The sequence below is a fragment of the Trachymyrmex cornetzi genome, unplaced genomic scaffold (assembly GCF_001594075.2).
Source record: "Trachymyrmex cornetzi isolate Tcor2-1 unplaced genomic scaffold, Tcor1.1 scaffold156, whole genome shotgun sequence".
Taxonomy (NCBI): Eukaryota; Metazoa; Arthropoda; class Insecta; order Hymenoptera; family Formicidae; genus Trachymyrmex; species Trachymyrmex cornetzi.
This window is the reverse complement of record NW_017296157.1, coordinates 65,620-87,035: the sequence shown is the minus strand read 5'-3', so window position 1 is coordinate 87,035 and position 21,416 is coordinate 65,620. Positions and strand designations below refer to the sequence as shown.

The 21,416-nt window shown below is 39.7% G+C and overlaps 1 protein-coding gene across 1 annotated transcript in view; it reads right to left on the bottom strand.

Moving 5' to 3' along the window:
• The window catches only part of LOC108758289 (microtubule-associated protein futsch), a 56,314-nt gene that overhangs the window by 2,764 nt on the left and 32,134 nt on the right, over positions 1–21,416 (bottom strand). Inside the window, exons 5-10 of the mRNA XM_018503166.1 lie at positions 16,401–16,499; positions 16,095–16,267; positions 15,777–15,934; positions 15,179–15,590; positions 912–15,048; positions 5–161 (exon numbers count right to left, since the gene is read on the bottom strand). Of these exons, the coding sequence (XP_018358668.1) occupies positions 5–161; positions 912–15,048; positions 15,179–15,590; positions 15,777–15,934; positions 16,095–16,267; positions 16,401–16,499 (15,136 nt within the window). The remainder of the gene's footprint in view (positions 1–4; positions 162–911; positions 15,049–15,178; positions 15,591–15,776; positions 15,935–16,094; positions 16,268–16,400; positions 16,500–21,416) is intronic.

Sequence of the window (21,416 nt, the reverse complement as noted above, 5' to 3'; positions counted from 1 at the left end):
GAGCCTGTAGGCGCTGCAACTAGTCTCGTGATCCTGGAGATTGATAGTACACCTGGACGCGGACGGTGATAGATCTATGTGATTCGCCGCGAGCGCTTCCTCGTTATCGGCGACCCAATAGCCCAAAGTATCGGTGTCGTAGGTCGGAATCATGGTTACCTCTGAAAAAAAATTAAAATAATCGTTTTTATAGCCAAAAATTGGCTATAAGAATAAATAAAAGAAATAGTCAATAAAAGCCAAATGCAGATGTCGAAGCGCAGTATTCATACATTTATTATTAAACTATTACATGAAAAATATATAATAAAATGTAATCTTATCGCAAAGGAGCATTGTTTTAATCCTCCTCAGTGTAAAAACTAAGCAGTAAATATTAAATTAAAAGAGTCTGAAGGTAAAAATAAGATATAAATTATATACGGATACCACATTAACAACAATTATAGATTATTTGCAAGTATAAATGAATTATATTTTGTAAGTTCTAATTAAATATGAAAATATAAATGACATGGAGACATGGAAAATTATATCAAAATACGCTCGGAACATGCAGTATATACATATATATTAATTAGCGTAGATATTATTCTCATTTGAATTAATATTTAAATATGAATATATTTATGAAAATCTTAATTAAGATTTAAATCTAATTAATATTGTTTCTGTCATGATCAAGATAAGTTTTGACACAATGATAAAAAGAAGTAATGATAAAGAAATAAATAAATATTAAAGGAATCAATTAAATTGTCAGTTACCAAGAAAAATATAAATAATATTGATTATTGTAAAGTTTGAGTAATATTCTTTAATTTTAAATAGAAGTAATGTACAAAATAACAACAATTTATCATGAAAAGATGTAAATCTATAATGTTTTCATACAATCTTAATAAACTTACCGAGATCCTTGTCCTCCCAAGTCTTTTTAGCTTCCAATAGAGCGTCATAGACTTCCCGGCTGGGCTCGGTGCCGCTAAAGACGTAATATCTCGCTCGCACTCTCTTGAAGAATTCCAAGGATGTGTAGTACGAATTTCCGTGATGGGGTACATACGCCAAATCCATGTAAACCGGTTGGACCTTATTCTTCGAATCTTTCATCTTCTTTTCGTTCTTACCGGGGCTTTCCGAACGTTTTTTGTTCTTGATATTCTCCGATTGAATCTTCTTCGCTTGTTTCCGTTCTTTTTTCGGTGTACTGGGCGCTCCCTTGTTCGATATCTCATTGGTCACTGGTGCGGGGGAAGGCAGCCTAAGAGGTTCTCCCCAATTTTTTACAACATCGAAATTCAAAGTATCGGAGGTTGTCTCACTTGAGCACGATGGAGATTGAGCAGAGTTCTTCAGATTAAACTTTTTGGGCGGTTTAGGAGACGGCAGCCCAAGAGGGGTTCCCCATCCCTCCAAAGGATCTTTTTTCGAGTCACCCTTTGAATCATCTTTATCATCCCGGAACGAAGACGATGGATGATCTTTTTCGTCGGTTGCTTCATGACGAAGGCTACCATTGGTGTACCTGGGCGCTATTCCGCTGCTGAAGCTCCCTCCGGCCTCCTTCATCTCTTTATCCATCAGAGCTTTATCGAAGTCGAGATCGGCTTCGTCGACGTATCTCTTTGCGTCCGATTTTTCGCCATAATCACCGGCGGGCTCCTTTTCTACTGTGAATCGACTGTGAATGGGATCACTGCTTTTCTGCATACCAGTCTCACCGTGGAAGGTTTTCATAGCAGATATCTGAGGCGGTACCGCTGGCAGCTCACCGTAGAAGCTGCTGCTCATCGCAGCCGCCGAGAATTCCACTTGTTTCTGCTCCTCTTGTTTATCAGAAGATGATTCATAGCGACGCGTTGTTTGCGGTGAATAACCGACTTGCGAGGTTGAAGAAAGAGACGAACTGGGTGGTTCATCGTCAGAATAAGTATGTCGCTCCTCGCTGCTACCCCATGGGTGTGTCATGACTTTACTACGTGTGCTACTATGTTCACTCAATGGACTGGCTGGATCACGATCCTTTTCGCTGGTTACGTCGTCGGACCCTGCCACGTCTGGACTACCGCCACGTTGCAATTCCGAGGATTTGATGCTGCCGATAATACTGCTGATCGCGCTTTCCGCGGCATCTTTGCTTGGCAGACGTTCGTCTACCTTCACATCAGTCTTTTCCGCCAATACAACTGTCTCGCCTTTCTCATTTGTCGTTTCTGTGACCTCCCTAGTAGTCGTTACTATTTCACCTTCGTCGGATACCGTCTTTGTAGTCGTAACGATAGTTCGTATCATCTCGCCCGATCTAAATCCTTCCGGTGTACTCGTAGAGGATCGACAGTCGGATCTTTTATCGGGCGTCGATCTACCCGATACGTGAGGTTGAACTACAGCGCCGTCTCTGATCAACGGCGACGTAGGAACCTCTGGCGTAGACTTGCCACTGAAGACGATATCCTTAGGCAACGATATATCCGGTGAAGACTTACCCGAATAACTTTTGTCATCAGATATAAGTTCTCGTATTAAAGGAGACACCGGATGTTCAAATTTGTCTGCGTCTAAGCGTTCTTTTATTGTAGATTCAAGTTTAGCTTCATGTTTGAGATCAGGTGTCGATTTACCGGAATCGGAATAGAAGGCTTTTACGTCGGGCGTTGTAGTGCCCGATGTCACAGTCGTAATCGTTTCCTTGATAATTGTTTCCGCAGGTTTGGTACTTTCCGTCAATTTTTCTAATAATTCCTCGCCGGCCAAAGTGTCCGTGCTCTCTTTGACGTCTGTCTTTGTGGTAACTTTTCCGTCCGGTCCAGTAATCGTGGTTACAGTCGTCACGATTCGCTTTATATCGGCGCTGGCTGTGTCAGACGCACCTTCGTCACTCGCAACCTTGTAGGTTGAACCTGAGGTAGGATCTGTGTAAATTGTCGAAGAATCAGCTTGTGCTAATTCGGCATCTGCTAATTCCTCTGTCACGATTGTTCGCGTTGTTTTCGTTGTAATAGTCTTCATATATTCGCCAGAATCTTCCTTTGAGTCGCTGGTTTCTTCATCGGGGATGACAATCTCGCGTCTGATCACTTTTGTGATAATTTCAGGCTCATCTTGCTCGATAATTTCGCGTTTGACAACTTTAGTGACTACTTCCGGCTCGTCATGTTCCATAATTTCCTTCTTAATGATCTTGGTAATCGCTTCGGGGTCATCTTGTTGAATACTCGACTGTTTAATTTCTTTGACTGTTTCTTGTGGTTCAATTCCTTTCATGACTTCAGTCTTCCCAGATTCCTCCTCTTTAATCACTTCATGTTTGATTGTCGTCTTACTTACAATAACGTCGCCATCCGATTCGGCATGATCACCGGATGTAACTGTTGCCGAAATCCCCGCAGTTTCTTCAGGTTTGTCTTTATCGACAGTTTCCGCAATCTTGCTTTCTCTCAATATCGTAACAGTTTGAGCAGATTGCACAGCCTTCGTGTCTTCCACATCTGTTCTCGTTATGTGAGTCGTGGTCAGAGTAGATTCCGATAATTTTTCAGGCACTTTACCGGTTGGCTCGATTTTGGAAGCAGCGTCATGTGTAAATTCTGGGGTCGATTTTCCAGACAATGTGGTTATATGTGTCGTTCGCATCTCCGTCATACCACCAACGAAGGCTTTGTGAAACTGGCTCTCGTAATCCGGTGGATAATCGGATTTGTCCAACTGTTGCTCGCTCGATTCCGGATACATACCCCTGGCATCATGCGGCAGCTCGTAATCTACATCCGTTGTTCCCTCGTAGTGATACATTGCCTTATCGTAGTCCTCTTCTTCCTCTTGATAAATTTCCACATCGATCACAGATTCTCTTGGGATCTTTCTCTTTAATATAATTTCTTCCACTATCTCTAGGATAATATACCTAGGTAGAGAAGTCATGATGATTATCTCTTCGAGTGTCACTTCTGTAATTTTCTTTCCTTTCTTTATATATTCTTCCTCCAAGAGTTTTTCGATTTCCATTCGCTTCTCTTCCGATATCAGGATCTCCTCATCTATATGCGGCTCTGATCGAGCTGGACTATCCTGAGTTGATTTGTCGGAAGGAATAGGTTCCGGACTTAAGCTGGGGCTAGCAGAAAGCGCCGCTTTCGAATCCCTGTCATGTCGATCGCTCCCTGCAGGAGATATTTTGCCATCCAGATTTTCGCCTTTCGTAGTATCACCTGATTTTTCATGACTGTGAATGTCTTCTTGAGTTATTTTTCCGAAATCCATGCTAGCTGGCATAACAGGCTCCTCTCTTTTTTCAAAAATACCTAGATCTTTTTCTCCCGGTTCTCCCAAGTCCCCTTCAATTACGGTGTTCCTAGGTATCTTTTTCTTCACAATGATCTCTTCAATAATTGTAATGAGAATGTATCGCGGCACAGATTTAACAATGACCATTTCTTCCAAGGCTTCCGGCGTGATCATCTTTTTTTTCGTAATGAATTCCTCAATAATATATTCTTCTACTTTCGCTCTTTCTTGCGGCGCCAGCAGTTCCGTTTCAGATTCTTTTCCGTATTGAGGCTCGGAGAAGGCTTCGTCGTCTACGAAATCGAAAACTGCACTCCTAGGCATATTTTGCCGATTAATAATGTCTTCTATTATCTCCATCACTATAAATTGGGGCACTGAATACGTCATAACTAATCTCTCGATCACCGTCAGACTGATCTTTCTTTTCCTCACAATGTACTCATCTAAGATGTACTTCTCGATCTCCGCCTTCTTCTCGGCTGTCACTTTAATGACGTCTTCTTCTTCATCGTCTGATTTCTCTACCTTACTTGGTTGTCCGACGTCCGGCTCTTTAAAATCGGCAAATCGTTTTTCGCGGATCTTCTGCATTTTTTTCTCGATTGTCTCAGGAGAAGTTATAGGACTCTTACTATCTTTTTTACATTCATTCTTCTCATCAAGTGGTTTCCCCATGTCGAAATGTTTTTCCTCTTGAGGAAATGGCTTCTCTGATAATTTGTCATCGAATAAACTGGCTGTTCTAGATCTGACCGGTGTTTTCTCGCCAGCATCGAAGACGCTTTGCGAACGTGATCTATCCTTCGGAGTTTTATCCACTGGCGAACTAGCTCGCGACGATTTAGCAGATCCGTCTTTTGGGATCTTTCCGATATCCAAACTGGGCGAAATTGATCGTTCTTTCTTTGCTTCTGGTATTTGCGAAACTTTAATATCATCAAGCCTCTCACTGGCAACACTGGATGATCTAGACTTATCCTTTTGATCATCGGCTGAACTCGGCGAAATTAATCGTTCTCCCTTTGCTTCTGGTATTTGAGAAACTTTAATATCATCAAGCCTCTCACTGGCAACACTGGATGATCTAGACTTATCCTTTTGATCGTCGGCTGAACTCGGCGAAATTAATCGTTCTCCCTTTGCTTCTGGTATTTGAGAAACTTTAATATCATCAAGCCTCTCACTGGCAACACTGGATGATCTAGACTTATCCTTTTGATCGTCGGCTGAACTCGACGAAATTAATCGTTCTCCCTTTGCTTCTGGTATTTGAGGAACTTTAATATCATCAAGCCTCTCACTGGCAACACTGGATGATCTAGACTTATCCTTTTGATCGTCGGCTGAACTCGACGAAATTAATCGTTCTCCCTTTGCTTCTGGTATTTGAGGAACTTTAATATCATCAAGCCTCTCACTGGCAACACTGGATGATCTAGACTTATCCTTTTGATCGTCGGCTAAACTCGGTGACTTTGAGACATCGGATGGTGATTTCGGTTCTGTCTTATCACTGATAATGCTTAATGATCTTGTCTTATCGACAAAATCCGAATCGCCGATTATGCCGGACGTTTTTAATCCGTCAACATCTATTTTCTCTATTGGCTGTTTAGTGTCATCTACCGGCTTATCAAAAACAATGCTTGGAGATACCGGTCTGTCATGCGATATAATATCGTCTGGCTTAACGTCCATTTTTCCGGAAACTGTTGAAGGTTTCTCTTCCATAGCTTTTTCGTGCGGTATTTTCACATCGACGAAACTCGGGGATTTATCACCAGCACTTTCATAATGTTCTTTAACACTACTCTTGTCATCCGATGTCTTCTCATCGGACTTATCGCTAGCAACACTGGGAGATTTGCTTCGATCAACAGGTGGTTCTAATTTGTCAGAAACAGGCGATGTCGATTTTTCAAATAATTCCGCTTTCTCACTCGTAACACTTGATGATCTGGATTTATCGGCTGGTGGTTCCATCACGTCTTTAAGATCTGGTTTTTCCTCTGTAACACTGGTCGCTTTCGAACCATCGGCAGATTTCTTCTCATCAGACTTTTCACTTATTATGCTTGGAGATTTGCTCCTGTCACGTTCTTCCTTCTTGTCCGAAATTGGCGATTTTGCTTTTTCTACTGATTCTTTCTGATCAGACGTAATACTCGTGACACTAGGTGACTTGGATTTATCCAGCGACGATTGTTCTGTAATATCCGTTAGATCAGTACTGCTCGGCGATTTCGATCGATCATCGAGTCCCTTCGAATCAGTCGTAGCACTCATCGCGACAACTGATTTTGATTTTTCATCGGATAGTTCTATGATATCCTTTAAATCCGGTTTCTCTCCAGCAACACTCGGAGATTTAGAACGATCAAGCGATTCCTTTTGTTCTCCTGTAATACTAGAAGATCTCGATTTCTCTGCGGTGACATCCTTCAAATCTGGTTTTTCTCCAGTTACGCTTGGCGATTTTGACCGATCTGCAGGTTCTGCGATATCTTTTAAGTCTATTTTTTCTCCTGCGATGCTCGGAGACTTGGAGCGATCAACTGGTTCTTTTTGCTCACTCGTAATACTGATCACACTTGGAGATCTTGACTTCTCCATCGGTGTTTCCGTTACATCCTTCATATCAGGTTTTTCGCCGGCAATACTGGGTGACTTTGAGCGATCTGGTTCTTTAGATTCGCTAATGCCGCTTGTTACACTCGGTGATCGTGATTTATCTAACGGAGATTGCATTATATCTTTCAAATCCGATTTATCTTCTTCAAGTTTCGGAGATTTCAACACATCCTTTGGTATTTCAGGTGATTTTGCTACTGGAAACTGTTCCAGTTTGTCGTCTTTAGCACTTGTGACACTAGGCGATCGGGTCCTCTCGAAATCTACTTTTTCTACAGAAACGCTTGGTGATCTAGAACGGTCACTTACTTTCTTGCTATCTGATTTATCACTAGCTACACTGGGAGATCTATCTTTATCATGTGATTCTTCAGTCTTATCAATAGCTTTAGGCGAATCTGGCCTATCAAAAATAGGGGATTTTGGTTTCTCTAAATAACGTTCCGTCACATCTTGAAGGTCCGGCTTATCCGCAGCTATGCTCGGTGACTTGGAACGTTCGGCCTCTTTCTTCTCGTCGGATTTATCGCTAATCGCGCTTGGAGATCTAGCTTCGTCAATTGGTCCCTTTTCATCGTAATGTTCACTCTCGAAAATAGGCAACTTTTCACTTACCGTTTCTTTCTCCATAATACTAGGCGATTTCAACTTATCAGTTTCTTTCTCATCGACTTTATCACTTAAAATACTAGGGGATTTATCGAGAGATTTAATATCTTGTTCGGATTTTTCTAAAGATATTGGTAATTCTTTGTCTACGGCTGATTTAATTTCTTTAATAGATTCAGGTAATTTTTTTATGTCTTTTTCGATAGCAACGTCTTCTTCGGTAATAGGTGCCTTTGCAAAATACATTTCAGATTTATCTGTGGGTGACTTCGAGAAAATTGTCTCAGCTGGTGAAACGTCCTCTGAATGGAACGATTCAGGTGTCTTTGGAACACCAATCGTTCCTTCTTTCTTAGGTTCTGGAAGCACCTTCTCGATTGGAAGTTTTGGTTTTTCAGCTAATTCTATAGGAGATTTCTGCGTTGTTGTATCAAGAGGTGAAGGAGATCGTGATTTTTCGATTTTTTCAACTGGAGAACTAGGTTTCTTGATCTTTTCTTCAGCTGAAGATTTCGGTTCCACTTGTTCCTCTTTAGGCGATTTCGGTATATCTTTTTCGGCAATTTTATCTGATATCTCCAAATCTTTTTCCACAGGAGACTTTATAATATCTTCCAATTCCTCTGGTACCTTTGGCTTACGCAATTCTGATTTTTCCAAACTGTCTTCAAGATCCTGTGAATCACGAGGACCACCAGGTGACTTTTCCAAACTGTCTTCCGGAGTAATCTTATCCTTACCTTCTGGCGCAGATTTTTCGGAAATACTATCCTTTTCGGGAGTACTTATATCCGAACGCGAGTCTTTATCTAAAAGTAATGAATCTTTATCTGGTGTAGATTTAGCAGATACATCCTTAAGAGAATCATCTGGAGTGACGGTTTTCGTAAAAGTTATGCTGCCGCTTGGACAGATCTCAGTTTCCTCTCTGCCATCCTCGCTACATGCTGTAACCAGCATCCTTTTAACAGTGCCATCGTCAAATGGTTTTGGTATATTTGCTGCTAATGTTTCTTGAGGGCCCTTCTCTTCCTTAGTTATTGGAGCTTCTTTAATTTCTGTGGTCTCTAATGGTTTAAATTTCTTATCGTCTTCAAGTAATTCTACTTTTGGCTCTTGTGTGAAACCTGTTGCATCTGCGAGCTTTGTTTCTACCTTTACTCCTTCAACAACTTTTTTAAGTTGCAGTTCCTCGACTTCTTCTTTAACCGCAGGCTCAATTTCTTGCATTTCAAGTTTCTCGTCAATTATCTTTGGGCTTGGTGTAATTGATTTAGAAATATCTGGTGCGTCAATTGATGGTCGCTTATCGGAGAAATCTTTGGGTGTTTCCTTACTTGAGTCTTCGATTGAAGACTTTTCTGCTTTGTCGGAGATTGATGGCGTCAATGTTGTAGCAGTCTCTTTTTGAAGCATGTCATCCGTCTTTTCCTTAGCCTCGTCTAAATATTTCTCAGTAGTATCGACAATTTCCGATATTTCGGATATTTCCCGTTCTACAGGTTCTCGTTTCTCATCAGTTGGTTTAATATCCTTTGCAATCTGAAGCTCTTCTATTCCCACTTTCCCTTTGGTTTCTTGCACGAACTTCTCGTCTGCTTCGATCACTTCACTTGTGGTATCTTCCATAGATTCTTCAATGTCTTCTTTTTCTTTCATCTCGCTCGCTTTCTCGGGAGATTGTACATCACGTACTTTATATTCCTGCTCGACAGCTTCGAAGTCGTCAATCACGTCTTTCTCATGTTCCTTCGTTACTGAAGATGGAATCTCTGAAATCGCTTTCTTCTTTATATCAGCCGTATCGGAAATCCTTCTGGGTATACTAACAAATCCATCCACTTCCTTCTCGACGTCCTCCTCTTCGGATGTGGCCGATAACTCCTCTTCAGCGCTCATTTCTTGCTCAAGAACATCTTCTTTCTTGTCTTTTTTTAACTCAATTGGACTTTTTTTCTCTTCAGTGCTGGGCACTTCTGCGACCGGTTTCTCAGTCAGTACTTGCGACTCTGGAATCGCTTCTTCCTTAATAATATGCGATAATTCTTCGTCGGTTACACTAAGTACTGTATGTCTCGGTATTTTTCTCTTAATGATAATTTCTTCTACAATCTCAATGATGATTCTCTTAGGTACCTTCTTTTTACCACATATTTCTTCAAGTTTTTTAATATTAATATTATCCCCCTTGGTAATATATTCGTTAATAATATATTCTTCAATTTCTGCTCTTTTTTGCGAAGTTATCGATTCCTTTTCTGGAATCTCTGGAACGCTAGGTGTCTCAGCGACTAATTTTTCTTTCTCATCCTCAGGTGTCTTTTTAGAAATTGCTAATAATTCTTCCTCCGTAACATCAAGTACCGTGTTCTTGGGAATCTTTCTTTTAATAATAATTTCTTCGATAATTTCAATAAGAATTTGCTTGGGCACTGTCTTTTGAATAGAAATGTCGTCGATTGTCGATGCGGTAATCTTTTTCCCTTTAGTAACGTACTCATTAACGATAAATTCCTCAATATAAGATTTAAACACGCCTTCATCAGTCAGTTTTTCTTCTCCGGTTGGAGCATCAGGAACTTCAGCAGCGAATTTTTGTTTCGCAGTTATGTCTATTTGCTGTTCCTCTGTTATCTGCTCCTCTGCCGATTGTTCTGGCGATTCTTCCGGCGATTTCTCTTTAATTATTTCCGATAATACTTCTTCAGGAACGTTTAATATCATATGCCTAGCAAGTTTTCTCTTAACAATAATCTCTTCAATAATTTCGATGACAATCTTTTTAGGCACAACTTTCTTAATCGAGATTTCTTGAACGATTTCTATGGTAATTCGTTTTCCTTTAACAATATATTCGTTAAGGATATATTCTTCGATCTCCATTCTCTTTTCAAGTGTGATAGATTCCTTCAACCTCAGAATCTCTGGATCGTCTATCACACTTTCTCTGGGAAGTCCCTTCTTCGTGATAATCTCTTCGATAACGTAAATCACGCGCTCTCTCGGGATGTGCTTCGTTACGGTGATATATTCGATCACTTCGATAGTAACCTTCTTCTTCTTCGTGATAATCAATTCCTCGATTATTTCTTCAACTGGCACTTCCTTGCTGAGAATTTGCTTGATATCCTCTGGCAACTCACGATAACCAATTTCCAGTCCTTCGTCATATATCTTGTCCGTGACAAATTTCGGCGAAGTTGGCGTAGAACCGGGAGTCACCATCACTATCTCCGCCTTCGCCGGCGAAATCTTTTGCTCAAAGCCGATTACGGATTCTTCTATCTCGTCCTCCAGCTTCTTCTCGAAAGATGGTCGTTTCGCTACTTCCTTCACGCATACGTCCTCGATACCAGCCTGCATCACATCTACTCGAGATGTATCATCGTCCATCGGTTTTTTATGTTGATCGCAAATATGTTGATCATCCTTTAATATCTCTTCACAAATTTTTTGCGCATCCCGTTTATCTTTCGCCACGTCCTTTATAGGCGATGTTATTATATCATCCTTTTCTTTCACCACTTTTATACAAGGTTCTTCTTTTACCTCGAGAGCGTCAGGTTTCTCGTATGGAAGTTTGTCGGCCTTCCCAAATTTCTCAAATTCTTCATGAACCGGAAATACTTCAGTAACATCAACTTTCTTCGGTATCACAATATCTTCGTGAGCAAGTTTGAGTTCCTCTTCTTCTAATTTAGCAACCTTCTCTGGAGATATTTTTTCACTTGGTATAGAAGGCTTCTTTTCCGTCAAAATTGGGGAGATTTCTTCTTTTGACGGTTTTCTGTCCGTCGAAATCGGTGAAATCTCTTCTTTTTTAGGAGCTTGCTCGAATAACGTTTTGTCGGAAAGAAAATCGTCTTCTCTGAGAACCTCGGCGACTTTCTTCACAATTTCTATGACATCCTTGGGTTTATCTTCGAGCTCGATACCGGCAGTACCAGCAAGGACTTCTCCGACATCCCTAACAGCTTCTTTCATGTCTCTATATGGACCCTGTATTTCCTCTTCGTATTCCTCTTCGAATTCTTCATCTTTTGGTATAGCAAACTTGACCTTCTCCGGTTCTTTTATGTCGGGTAAGTGACTCTCGATATGTGGCTTTATCTCTTCCAATTTCTCAGCCACCCCTTCCAAAGTATCCTTTACCATATCTTTCAGGGCGGATGGTGTTTCATGTATCTCAGCTATCTCTTCTTTAATTTTATCTTCCAAAGATTCCAATGAATCTCTTAAACTATCTTTCACAGTTTTGAATTTTTTCGAAGCTTCCTCCAAAAGTGCCTTTACCTCTTCTACATCTTCTCCGATATCTTCTTCCTTTAAAAGTTCAATCTCCTTCGCAATTTCCTTGTCTTCAATTAGTTTTGTTGGTGAAACGACTCCTGGTGATACGTCCTTTGCAAGGAATGATTCCTCGATTTTGGCTTCTACTTTTTTAATTTCATCTAACTTATCAGTAGGAAGCTTTTCTTCGATATCCGGCACACTCTTCCTCTGTATGTCCAGTATCTCTTCCTGTATAAATGCCGCGGTTTCCTTGATGGCAGCTACTTTCACATCAACAGTCGTAGGTTTCGCCTCTTCGAATGTCTCGGGTTTGTCAACGGGCTTGCCAATTTTAGGGAATACCTTCTCCATATCAACCTCTTCCAAGACCGTCTTCTCTTGCACCTTTGGTTCTTTTGGAGAACTTGATTTTGAGGAAGATTTTTCGTCGGAATCCTTCTCAGAATCCTTCTTTTTCTTGGTCAATTTATCGATACCTTTTTCAAATTTATCCGCCACCTTGCCAAAGAAACTAAAAACACCCTTCTGCTCTTTTGCGGGCGGAGTAGACGATTCTTTATCTTCTTGCGCAGTTGGCGATAGTTTCTCCTCTTTTCCCTTCTCGAAATCTTCCATTCTGTAGAGCTTAGGATCGACTTCTTCATGAACCGGAAGATCGGCGACCTCATCTGGTGTTTTAACAATGTCTCTTTGCAAATTAGGTATCGCCTGGCGAACATCAAATACTTTGACTTCCGGCTTGGCAGCCGCGAGAACAGTTTCCGGAATGACTTCCTTTTTCAGCTTTGCAGGAGCATCCTTCTCCTTTACTTCTTCAATAACATGTTTCTCGTCAATATCCTCTTTTATTTCATCCAACGGTATTCGCTCGTCTTCTGGTAAAGTCGGAGCAGTTGTAGTAGCCCCCGATTCTATTGTCGAGATTCGCTCCTGAGACTCTTCCATCTTTTCAAGAATATTCTCTTTTTGATCGACATCCGGTTTTATGTCTGTATCGGTTGTTTTTTTCTCCGATGAATCTAATTTGTCCGGACTTAAACTGGATGGTTCTTTCGTGATGTCCTCGCTGTCTTTTTTACCGGAGTCGTCCTTCTCTTCGGCTTTCTGTACGATTTCGGCTGCGGATGCTATTATCTCTTTTACTTCTTCCTGTAATTGTTCCTTATGTTCCGACGATAACTCAGCGATTTCTTTCTCTCCTTTATCCAAAATCTTTTCTACTTTCTTTTCCGGACTGTCATCTTTTCCCTTCTCCTCAGGTTCCTCCTTCTCGCCCTTTTCCTTCATTGCCTCCACATCTTTTAGTACTTTTGCCTTTTCCGACTGAGCTTCGTCGAGAACGTGCTTTTGTTCGCCCTCGCCGCTCTGAGCAGAATCTTCGGTGTAAACCTCTTCTTTCTCCACGATAAGATATTCGTCCTCTTCAGTCAATTCCTGACTTTCTTTTCTAGAACCTTCCTTCTTAGGCACATCTTCAATCTCGGCGGTAACATCCTCTTCTGTAATATCCTCCTCTTTCTTATCAGTGGCTTCAGCCGTGATTTCATCATCACCCTCAAAACGATCGTCCTTTCGGATTTCTTCGATTCTTTCCGCCTTTTGTAAAACAGCTTCAATTTCTTCCACTACCTCTCGCTCTTCTTTGAGATCTGCCAATACTTTACTTTCTATTGAATCTAATGATATATCTTCAGATTGTTCAATTAAGCTCTTATCAATCGGTTTTACAACTTCTGGTTCTATGCCAGATGGAGTGGAGACTGTGGATGAATCCGTAGTGCCTTTGTCGCCTTTTACTTTACGAATAACGCCGTCTTTGTCCGATTTTACAGAAGCGGTCGGAGTACTGCGAGTAGATTTCGCGGGGCTACCCGGCATACGGGCTTTATTGGGACTAACCGGTTTCGTGCGACGACTGATCGGCTTCCTGTCCATTGGTTTAGGTTTTGCGGTCACCTTGACAACTGGCGCTGCAGAATCCTTCACGGCAGACTTCTCGACTTCAGATTTCTTCTGTTCCACCACTTTCCTGTTGTTAGCTTCCTTAGCACTCTTGGCTGGAAGACTTGGAGCAACCTTGACCGCCGGTTTCACTTTCGGTACAGCTTTCGATATCTCTGTCTTTGTTGCAGCACCATTCAGAGTCTTCTTCGGAGTAGTCGGGGAGGATTTCATAGCGTCTCTTTTCTCTACACCAGAAGGTTTAGCTTTTTTCTCAATCAATTTTGGCTTCGGAGTTAATTCGCTTTTCTTCAATTCAACTTTCACCTTGCTTTCTTTTGGTTCTTTCTTTTTTGGTTCGGGCTTGGGCTTCGGTTCCTTAGGTTCCTTAGGTTCCTTGATTTTCTCGGACTCCGGTTTGATTAAATCAGTCTTTTTCACATCGTCTTCTCGTTTTTCGGGCTTCTCCACTTTAATTGGTTCCTTCTTGGGCTCCTTTTTCACCTCTTTCAGTTCTTTTTCAATTTTCTTACTCTCTTTTGCCTCAGTCTCGATCTTCTTATTTTCCACAACTTTCTTCGTCTTCATTTCGATCTTAGGTTTACTAGCAGCTATAATCGGTGTCGATTGAGAGATACTCTTGGGTACAGTCTCGTCTGCGGCCTTGATGGACTTGGGCTCCGATGGTTCTCTCTTCTCTTTCTTTGGCTCAAAAATTTTCTTGGGTTCTTTCTCGATAAGACTAAGTTTTTGCTTGGTTGGCTTATCTCTGAGTGTCGCTAAAGACACTGACGGTGACAGAGTCTTCGCTGAACATACTGGATGCTTTAAAAAGTCCAGATGTTTTAATCGTTCGAAACCTTCGAAGATCTTGTGTTGCGGCGTGCTGCCGGGAAAGAGAATCCGCGTGATGTTATCCTCGGGATTGGCCGGCTGCCAAACTAGAAGCGCGCATATCGACACGAGATTCTGTATCGGGAATGTGAGATTGTTCGAATCTTTTTTATGAGAACCTGCAAACAGCTTCGAATCTGACGTGTGCCACTTCGCCAGGAATTCGCGCACTTCGCGACTGTCTTTGCTCGGGCTGAGCACGTACATATCCAGCGTCCCGTGGCCCACCTTGTGATAGAGGTTGATTGGATCGGGATCTCTGTAGCAAGGATGGGCGCGAAGATTAACGTGTCGAAGGTTCACCACCATCTCTTGACCAATATCAGTGAGGTTGAAAATGAGCGGATCAATGTCCTTATCGCCATCGGGTGAATTTGATTGTCTTCTTTCCTACATTATTTATATTTAATGAGAAAATATAGTGATTTAGTAGTTATTACGAAGAATTTTAATTATTATTATCATAAAATATACTGAATTTTCTTTTAAAAAAAAAGAATTAAAAACAATGACTACTTACGATTAAGTTACAGAAGAAATGGCCGATCTGAGGATAGACGTGCATCTCTTTCTTCTTGCGAAGAACGCTAAACATGCCGCCGATGTTACTATTATTTATCCTAGTGACTAGAACAGCATCCAATCGGTCGAGATGCCTGGTGAAATCCCAAAAACATGCTTTCCTAGCAAAGCCGCCGTCGACGAGCATGTTGAAACCGTTTATACCGAAAAGAGCGGCGTCACCTTGCCCACCGGGGAAGACGTATAAGGTTGGATGGCTAAATCTAATGTTTCCAACGACGTCGGACGGCTCCATGAGCTGGTCCAGTGTTTGCGACACTAGGTACTGTCCGATGTAATTCGTAAAACTCATGATAGCCGGCACGCCGGCTGTCAGAACATCGTCGGGGTTTACTCTGACTCTGCAAGATCTGTTAATAAAAAGGACATGAAATATTTAAGAAAGAAGTATTATGCAATATATTATTTATATATTTTATTTTAATTTTTTATTTTTTGTGTTTAACATCTTATTTTTGTTATACATGAAACAGTTTCTATTATGTGACACAAATTAGAATCGATCATGTAGAAAAATGTGCAAGAGAGATATACACCTGCAACAAGCCTCTTTCGACAATCGACTTGTCGTCCAATCGCCGACACCCGCGCAATGTATATCTACGGTAACGCTATTCTCGTAGGCACGAAGGACTCTTTGCACCTCATGTTCGCTGAACGCATCCAGAAAGTCTGCGAGACTGAAGGTTCCATCCTGAATAACAGGAATTTGTTTGTCGTTTTGTAATTCAAGACTATTCTCTGCTAATATTTTGCACAATTATTAATTAACGTTTCGTTTTTGGTAAATAACAGTATATATATATATATATATATATATATATATCGAATATATTCGTACGAAGTGTAAATACCTGCAGTATCCAGGAACCATTACCACCGAATGTGTATCCAGCGTGTATGATGTGCCGATGTTTCGTGAAACTTGCAAGGAGATTGCGAATACACTGTAATAATGTATTCGTCTGTGGGTGAATGAGAACTTCCGTTACGAGGTTCTCGGTGGCATATTGGATCAATCTTTCGCCTGAAAGTTTCATTTTCATTAATAACTTATGTGACAATAATAATTAATAACTTCTACGCGACATAATAATAATTAATTATGTATAATATAACATAAAATGAATCAAATCAACATGTTTATGACAATAAATTACCATTTCTGGCTTCTTCGCCTTCGGGGGCTTGCGCTACTAAGGCCAATAATTCCTTCTCCAGATCTACGTGACAACTGTCCTTGTCCCATGATAGAAAACCTGTAACAATCGAAGAAAAAAACGACGATTGCTAAGTATAGCTAAACTTTTGAACGGAAACTTCTTACTCTATACATGTTAAGCAGATACTGATATCGGAAAACTTATGGAATGGAATCTGCATATAAATCACTATTCATCTTCAAGATTGAGTGTAACGTTAGGTATTCCGGTGACATGCTCTCTCATGAACTTGGCCAAGCTTTTCTGAGCTCTGATATTTTGAATGGAAACTAGGTTGTTCTCGTTTTAGATCATCACTGTGTATACGAGACTATGTTGAACTAGAGAAGTCAGCTCACCGAAATTCGCTATAAGCGAATATCCATATCTTAAAAATACATGAACAACAAAGAAAATATATAATCAGAAGATTATGAATGTTATTCAACTTTATAATTTTTCTAAAAAAGCCTTTTTAAACGTTGAGAGAGAGAGAGAGAGAGAGAGAGAGAGAAAGTGAAAGATTAAGAGAGATATTTTAAATATTGCTTAAAGTATTTTTAAACATGGCCGAGTATAAGATGTTTATAGGTGAATGGAATAGTAGGTCATAACTGCGTATAAATGTGTAAGACTGCAGTGGTTTGGCTTCATAGAATAGCTATCAAGTGATGCCATCAAGTGATGTAAGGTTAAGGTTAAGATGTTAGAGACTGTCAAATCCAGTTATAGATTGATTGATGAGAAAAGTAAATTAAGTATTACATTATAACACGCAATTTTCTCTGATGTTTTATCAACAAATGTGTCGGATGTAGATTGAAACGGATATAAAAAATAATACATCTTCATTTATTTATATTTGCGCTGGTTTACAATTACAATTGTGATAAAGTGATTTCATCACTTTATCAGTTATGTTTAAAATTAAAAAATATTGTCTGTATACAAATTAATGAATTATTTTTATTCAAGATAACTCAGAAACAAAAATTTATATTATAAGATATAATTAATATCTGGTAAGAAATTGAATAATTATCTATTTATAATGTATTATTATTATATTATTTATTATTAATAAATTAAAATACTTGTAAATGTTTCATTTGAAATTTTAGAATAATTATATTTTTACGAATATGAAAGATCAAGTAATTACGAATTACGCACAGTTAATGTAAGAAAAGAAAAGAGAAAGTGCATCTCAAAACTTAATTGAATAATTAGGATGAATGAATCAGCAGTAGCAGTCTGTCATAAGGGTTGCTTGGAGCGATCGTTTTATGACGTCACCAACACCGCACCCCGTCACGTGGTTCCTTACCAGCTGGCAATCGATCGTCGCACATCCTGTACCCACCCTCTATTGCCAACTTTAACGCAGAGATACTCCACTTTTGATATCATACAAAAAATGTTCGACGCTGTCAGTCATTTCTCGTCAAGATAAAAAATTTTAAAATAATTATAATGAAAACGATAAGAAAAAAATTAAGAAGACCGAAAATAAAAGAAATTATTCTTAATATAACTAACATGACTAATACATTATTATTGTGCTTTATAAATATATTGAATGTATCAAATATATGTTTATTTATTAAATTATAAGATATTGATAGCGCGCAACATCTTATATCTCTAGAATCAATTCTCTACAATTTCTGTAAATCGATTTTATCACTCAATATTTCACGATTTAATCCAAGTACAAAGCTTTTCTTAGACTCACTTTCACATGCGAAAATGTTAAAAAAAATTTCACCTGAAATTTTATATGGAATTAAAGGATTGATGATACAGCATAATGGAACGTAACTCGTTGCCAAGGGAGTTCGGACTCGCTCTCGCGTAATTCTATACTAGCGTGTACACAGACAAGTCTGGTTCGAGACGTTGCTTGGCAACGTCGTAGTATCAATCAATGCCGAGGATAGAGAGGAGCCGGGGAAAATTAACGAAAAAGAAGAAAAAAGGAGAGGAAACGCACGAGCAGAAGGCGTTAGTCGGTGCAACGAATTCCGCGCGGCTTCCTCCCTGCCTCCAATTTTATCCCGCAATAAGTAAATACGTGTTGCATACTTTCCAGTAAACGTAGACGCTATTATTAGCAGTTCAACTGACGAAATATATATCGCATTTTCGTGAAATTACATTCGAAATAGCGAATACGCGGAATATGAATTATGTGAACACACACATATTGTCAAAACAAAGCGAACTCGTTAATTGATCAATCAATTACAATCCAAAGCTTTCTGTGTAATTTCGGCTGTATTATAGTTTTTTTGAACAGTTAAATCCTCAGTCGATTAAGTAGATTAATGTTAACAGAAAAAATGGTATATGCAATAAATTGAAAGGATCGCAAGTCCATTACATCGAATCTTATCTGACATCGAAAAGTTACATTGTTAGAGCAGAATACACATCGAGCTCGACGTGTCAAACTGATCGGAAGCCCCAAAACTGATACGAGAGAAGCCGTTTCTTAATGCTCACAGCTGAGTGCCGTTACTTAATTCTCACTGACCCCTACAGGTTTTGACTGCAATATCAATATGAGAAGCATCACAATCACAATGAAAATTTGCATAGAACAGATCTTCTTGAGCGAAACGTTTAGTCACATCAGACTCGATATTTTCAAGATCAAGATATAAAACGTATCGGTCAAGACTCGAAAACAATTTTTTAAATGCAGATTTCGTGCTGTGAGCACACAAAAATAATCTTTGCATTTATTAGAAGAAATAAATTTATCAAAATTGCAATTTTTTAATTCATAATTGCATCATATGACGCAACTTTGTGAATTCTTATTGATCTATTTAATATTGACGGATTAATGGAGGCAGATTAAGACTTAAATCACATCTTCGCCTGAAACATGCTTCATATTTTATTTACATTTGTAGCTCTCGCTTGTTTGGATAAATAATATTCTTGCGAGAAGCAAAGCAAGTGTGAGTCTCTTTTTTCTGTTTATTTACTAGAATGAATCTTCTAACTTCTAATTGGTATCAACATACTCTGTGAAATATTACCTTACCGCGTGGGTGCTAATTTACTATTTAAACGATGACTATTTAATGAACTCTATCGTTTGAAATGGATAATGTTAATCCATCGATGACTACCATGTCTAGTCATGGTAATCATTTAATCAATTAAACAGAATCAAAATACCATTAATTAAACCGCATGAGAACATCAACAATGCGAATTGATTGCTCAATGATACTTCAAGTACTAATTAGTAAAAATAGAATAAAAAACATCGAACAAATCAATTCTCGAGCATTCCGGGCTTTCGAAATTCTTTTCCAATTTTCGAAACTTGTTTTCCAAGCTCACTAAATATTCACAGAGCGTTCACTTTTGTAAATTTATTTTATAAACGGCAAGATAAATATGGTTTGCAACTACAGTTAAAGGCAGCCTGGTCGTTAATTGAAACAGATGTTTTAATTAAATTGCCCACGGGCTTTATCCGCGAATTTCCGTTCGACAGAATAAGCCATCGCGCCAATCAAAGAAACCGCGCGGAATTTGAGTCAAGTAAATCGTGCATTAAAAAAAGCAAAAACATTTAGCTACGAGTTTCGATAAGTAAAACGGAAAAACGTTGCGACGTTAAAGTGTGGCTCGAATGATATCTGCCGTCGAGTGGACGAAAAATGGCGTAGGATAATCCGTCAGCGATTTATCTCGCGAATACTAAAGGGCGCGTTCGTTCTACCGAAAATCCCTGGCTTTAATCCCGTAGTACGATATTTTGTCATCACACCACGAGTACGCGAATACGTGTGAGCGCACACGCACGCAGCACACATTTTCACGGAACAGACCGCGGACGTCGACGTATCCAGCGTATTCCACGGTTTCCTGCTTTAGAGCGTGACGTTCTGACACGCCGCTTGTACCATACGCACAATGGGGATGTATCTAAATAGGCGATCGTCGTGTGAAAAGTGTAGGAGGACTATTCACGATCGACCATGGTAATATATACGACGCGCGTCGCAATATATTACATTTACAAAAAGGGGAAAAAATCCAAGGCCAGCTTTATCTAACAAGGTTTTCTCTTCGTACGGCTAACTCGATCGTCCTCCCTGACCTATAATATTTCTGCTCCGAGCGATGTTTTTCTCCTTTCTAACTGGCGTCGCAAAAATAAAAGTGCCGCGAATGAACGTGATTAGATGTAATTCGATGTAATCGTCGCTCGAGAAATGTTCATCTCACCCTCACAAACTCACAAAGTATGTAGAAGAAATATTTGACATTCGATGTCCCTATGGATTAGCAGCTTAAGCTAAGTATAGACAAAACTGCGTTTCCTCGCGGTAGCTCCCGACTCGCGCATCCCTTAAAGCACTCGCGTTTCTCGATTTGCACATTTGACTTTTCTTTTTTTTTCTCTTGGACCGACGACGGATGCCGCGAATGCTGGGTTTGTCCCGACTATGTTTAGAAATGGTTTCTCGTTGTCCTGCTCGCAATGCGCCTACATGTGTGTAATGAGTACACGTGCGACATAAAGTATTGCTTTAGCAGCCGGCAAAAGAGATCGTTATGCACGTAACCGTACATTATATCAATCGATTCAAATTTCTCTTCTAAAATGTAATAACATTTTTTTTTTTTTTTTAATAAAATGCATCTAAATTTTTATTATAAAAATTTTAAATAAGGAAAAGAAGCTGTACATACCAACGGCAAAAATAATTTTAATGGAACATCGCGCATCTACTATAAATATAAACGTGCGCCAATGTTCCAATATCTTGAAAATATCGACTAAACTGAAATATAAGCGTAAACCTTTGTAATGTAAGAGGGTCAAAAAGTCTTCTAGGCAAATCGCTGACATTGTTCTCGATTAATCTCTCAGGAAGAAATGTCAAAGAGGAGGTCGATAATGACCCATTATTTTGGTTCGGGTATCAATATATGTAGATTCAT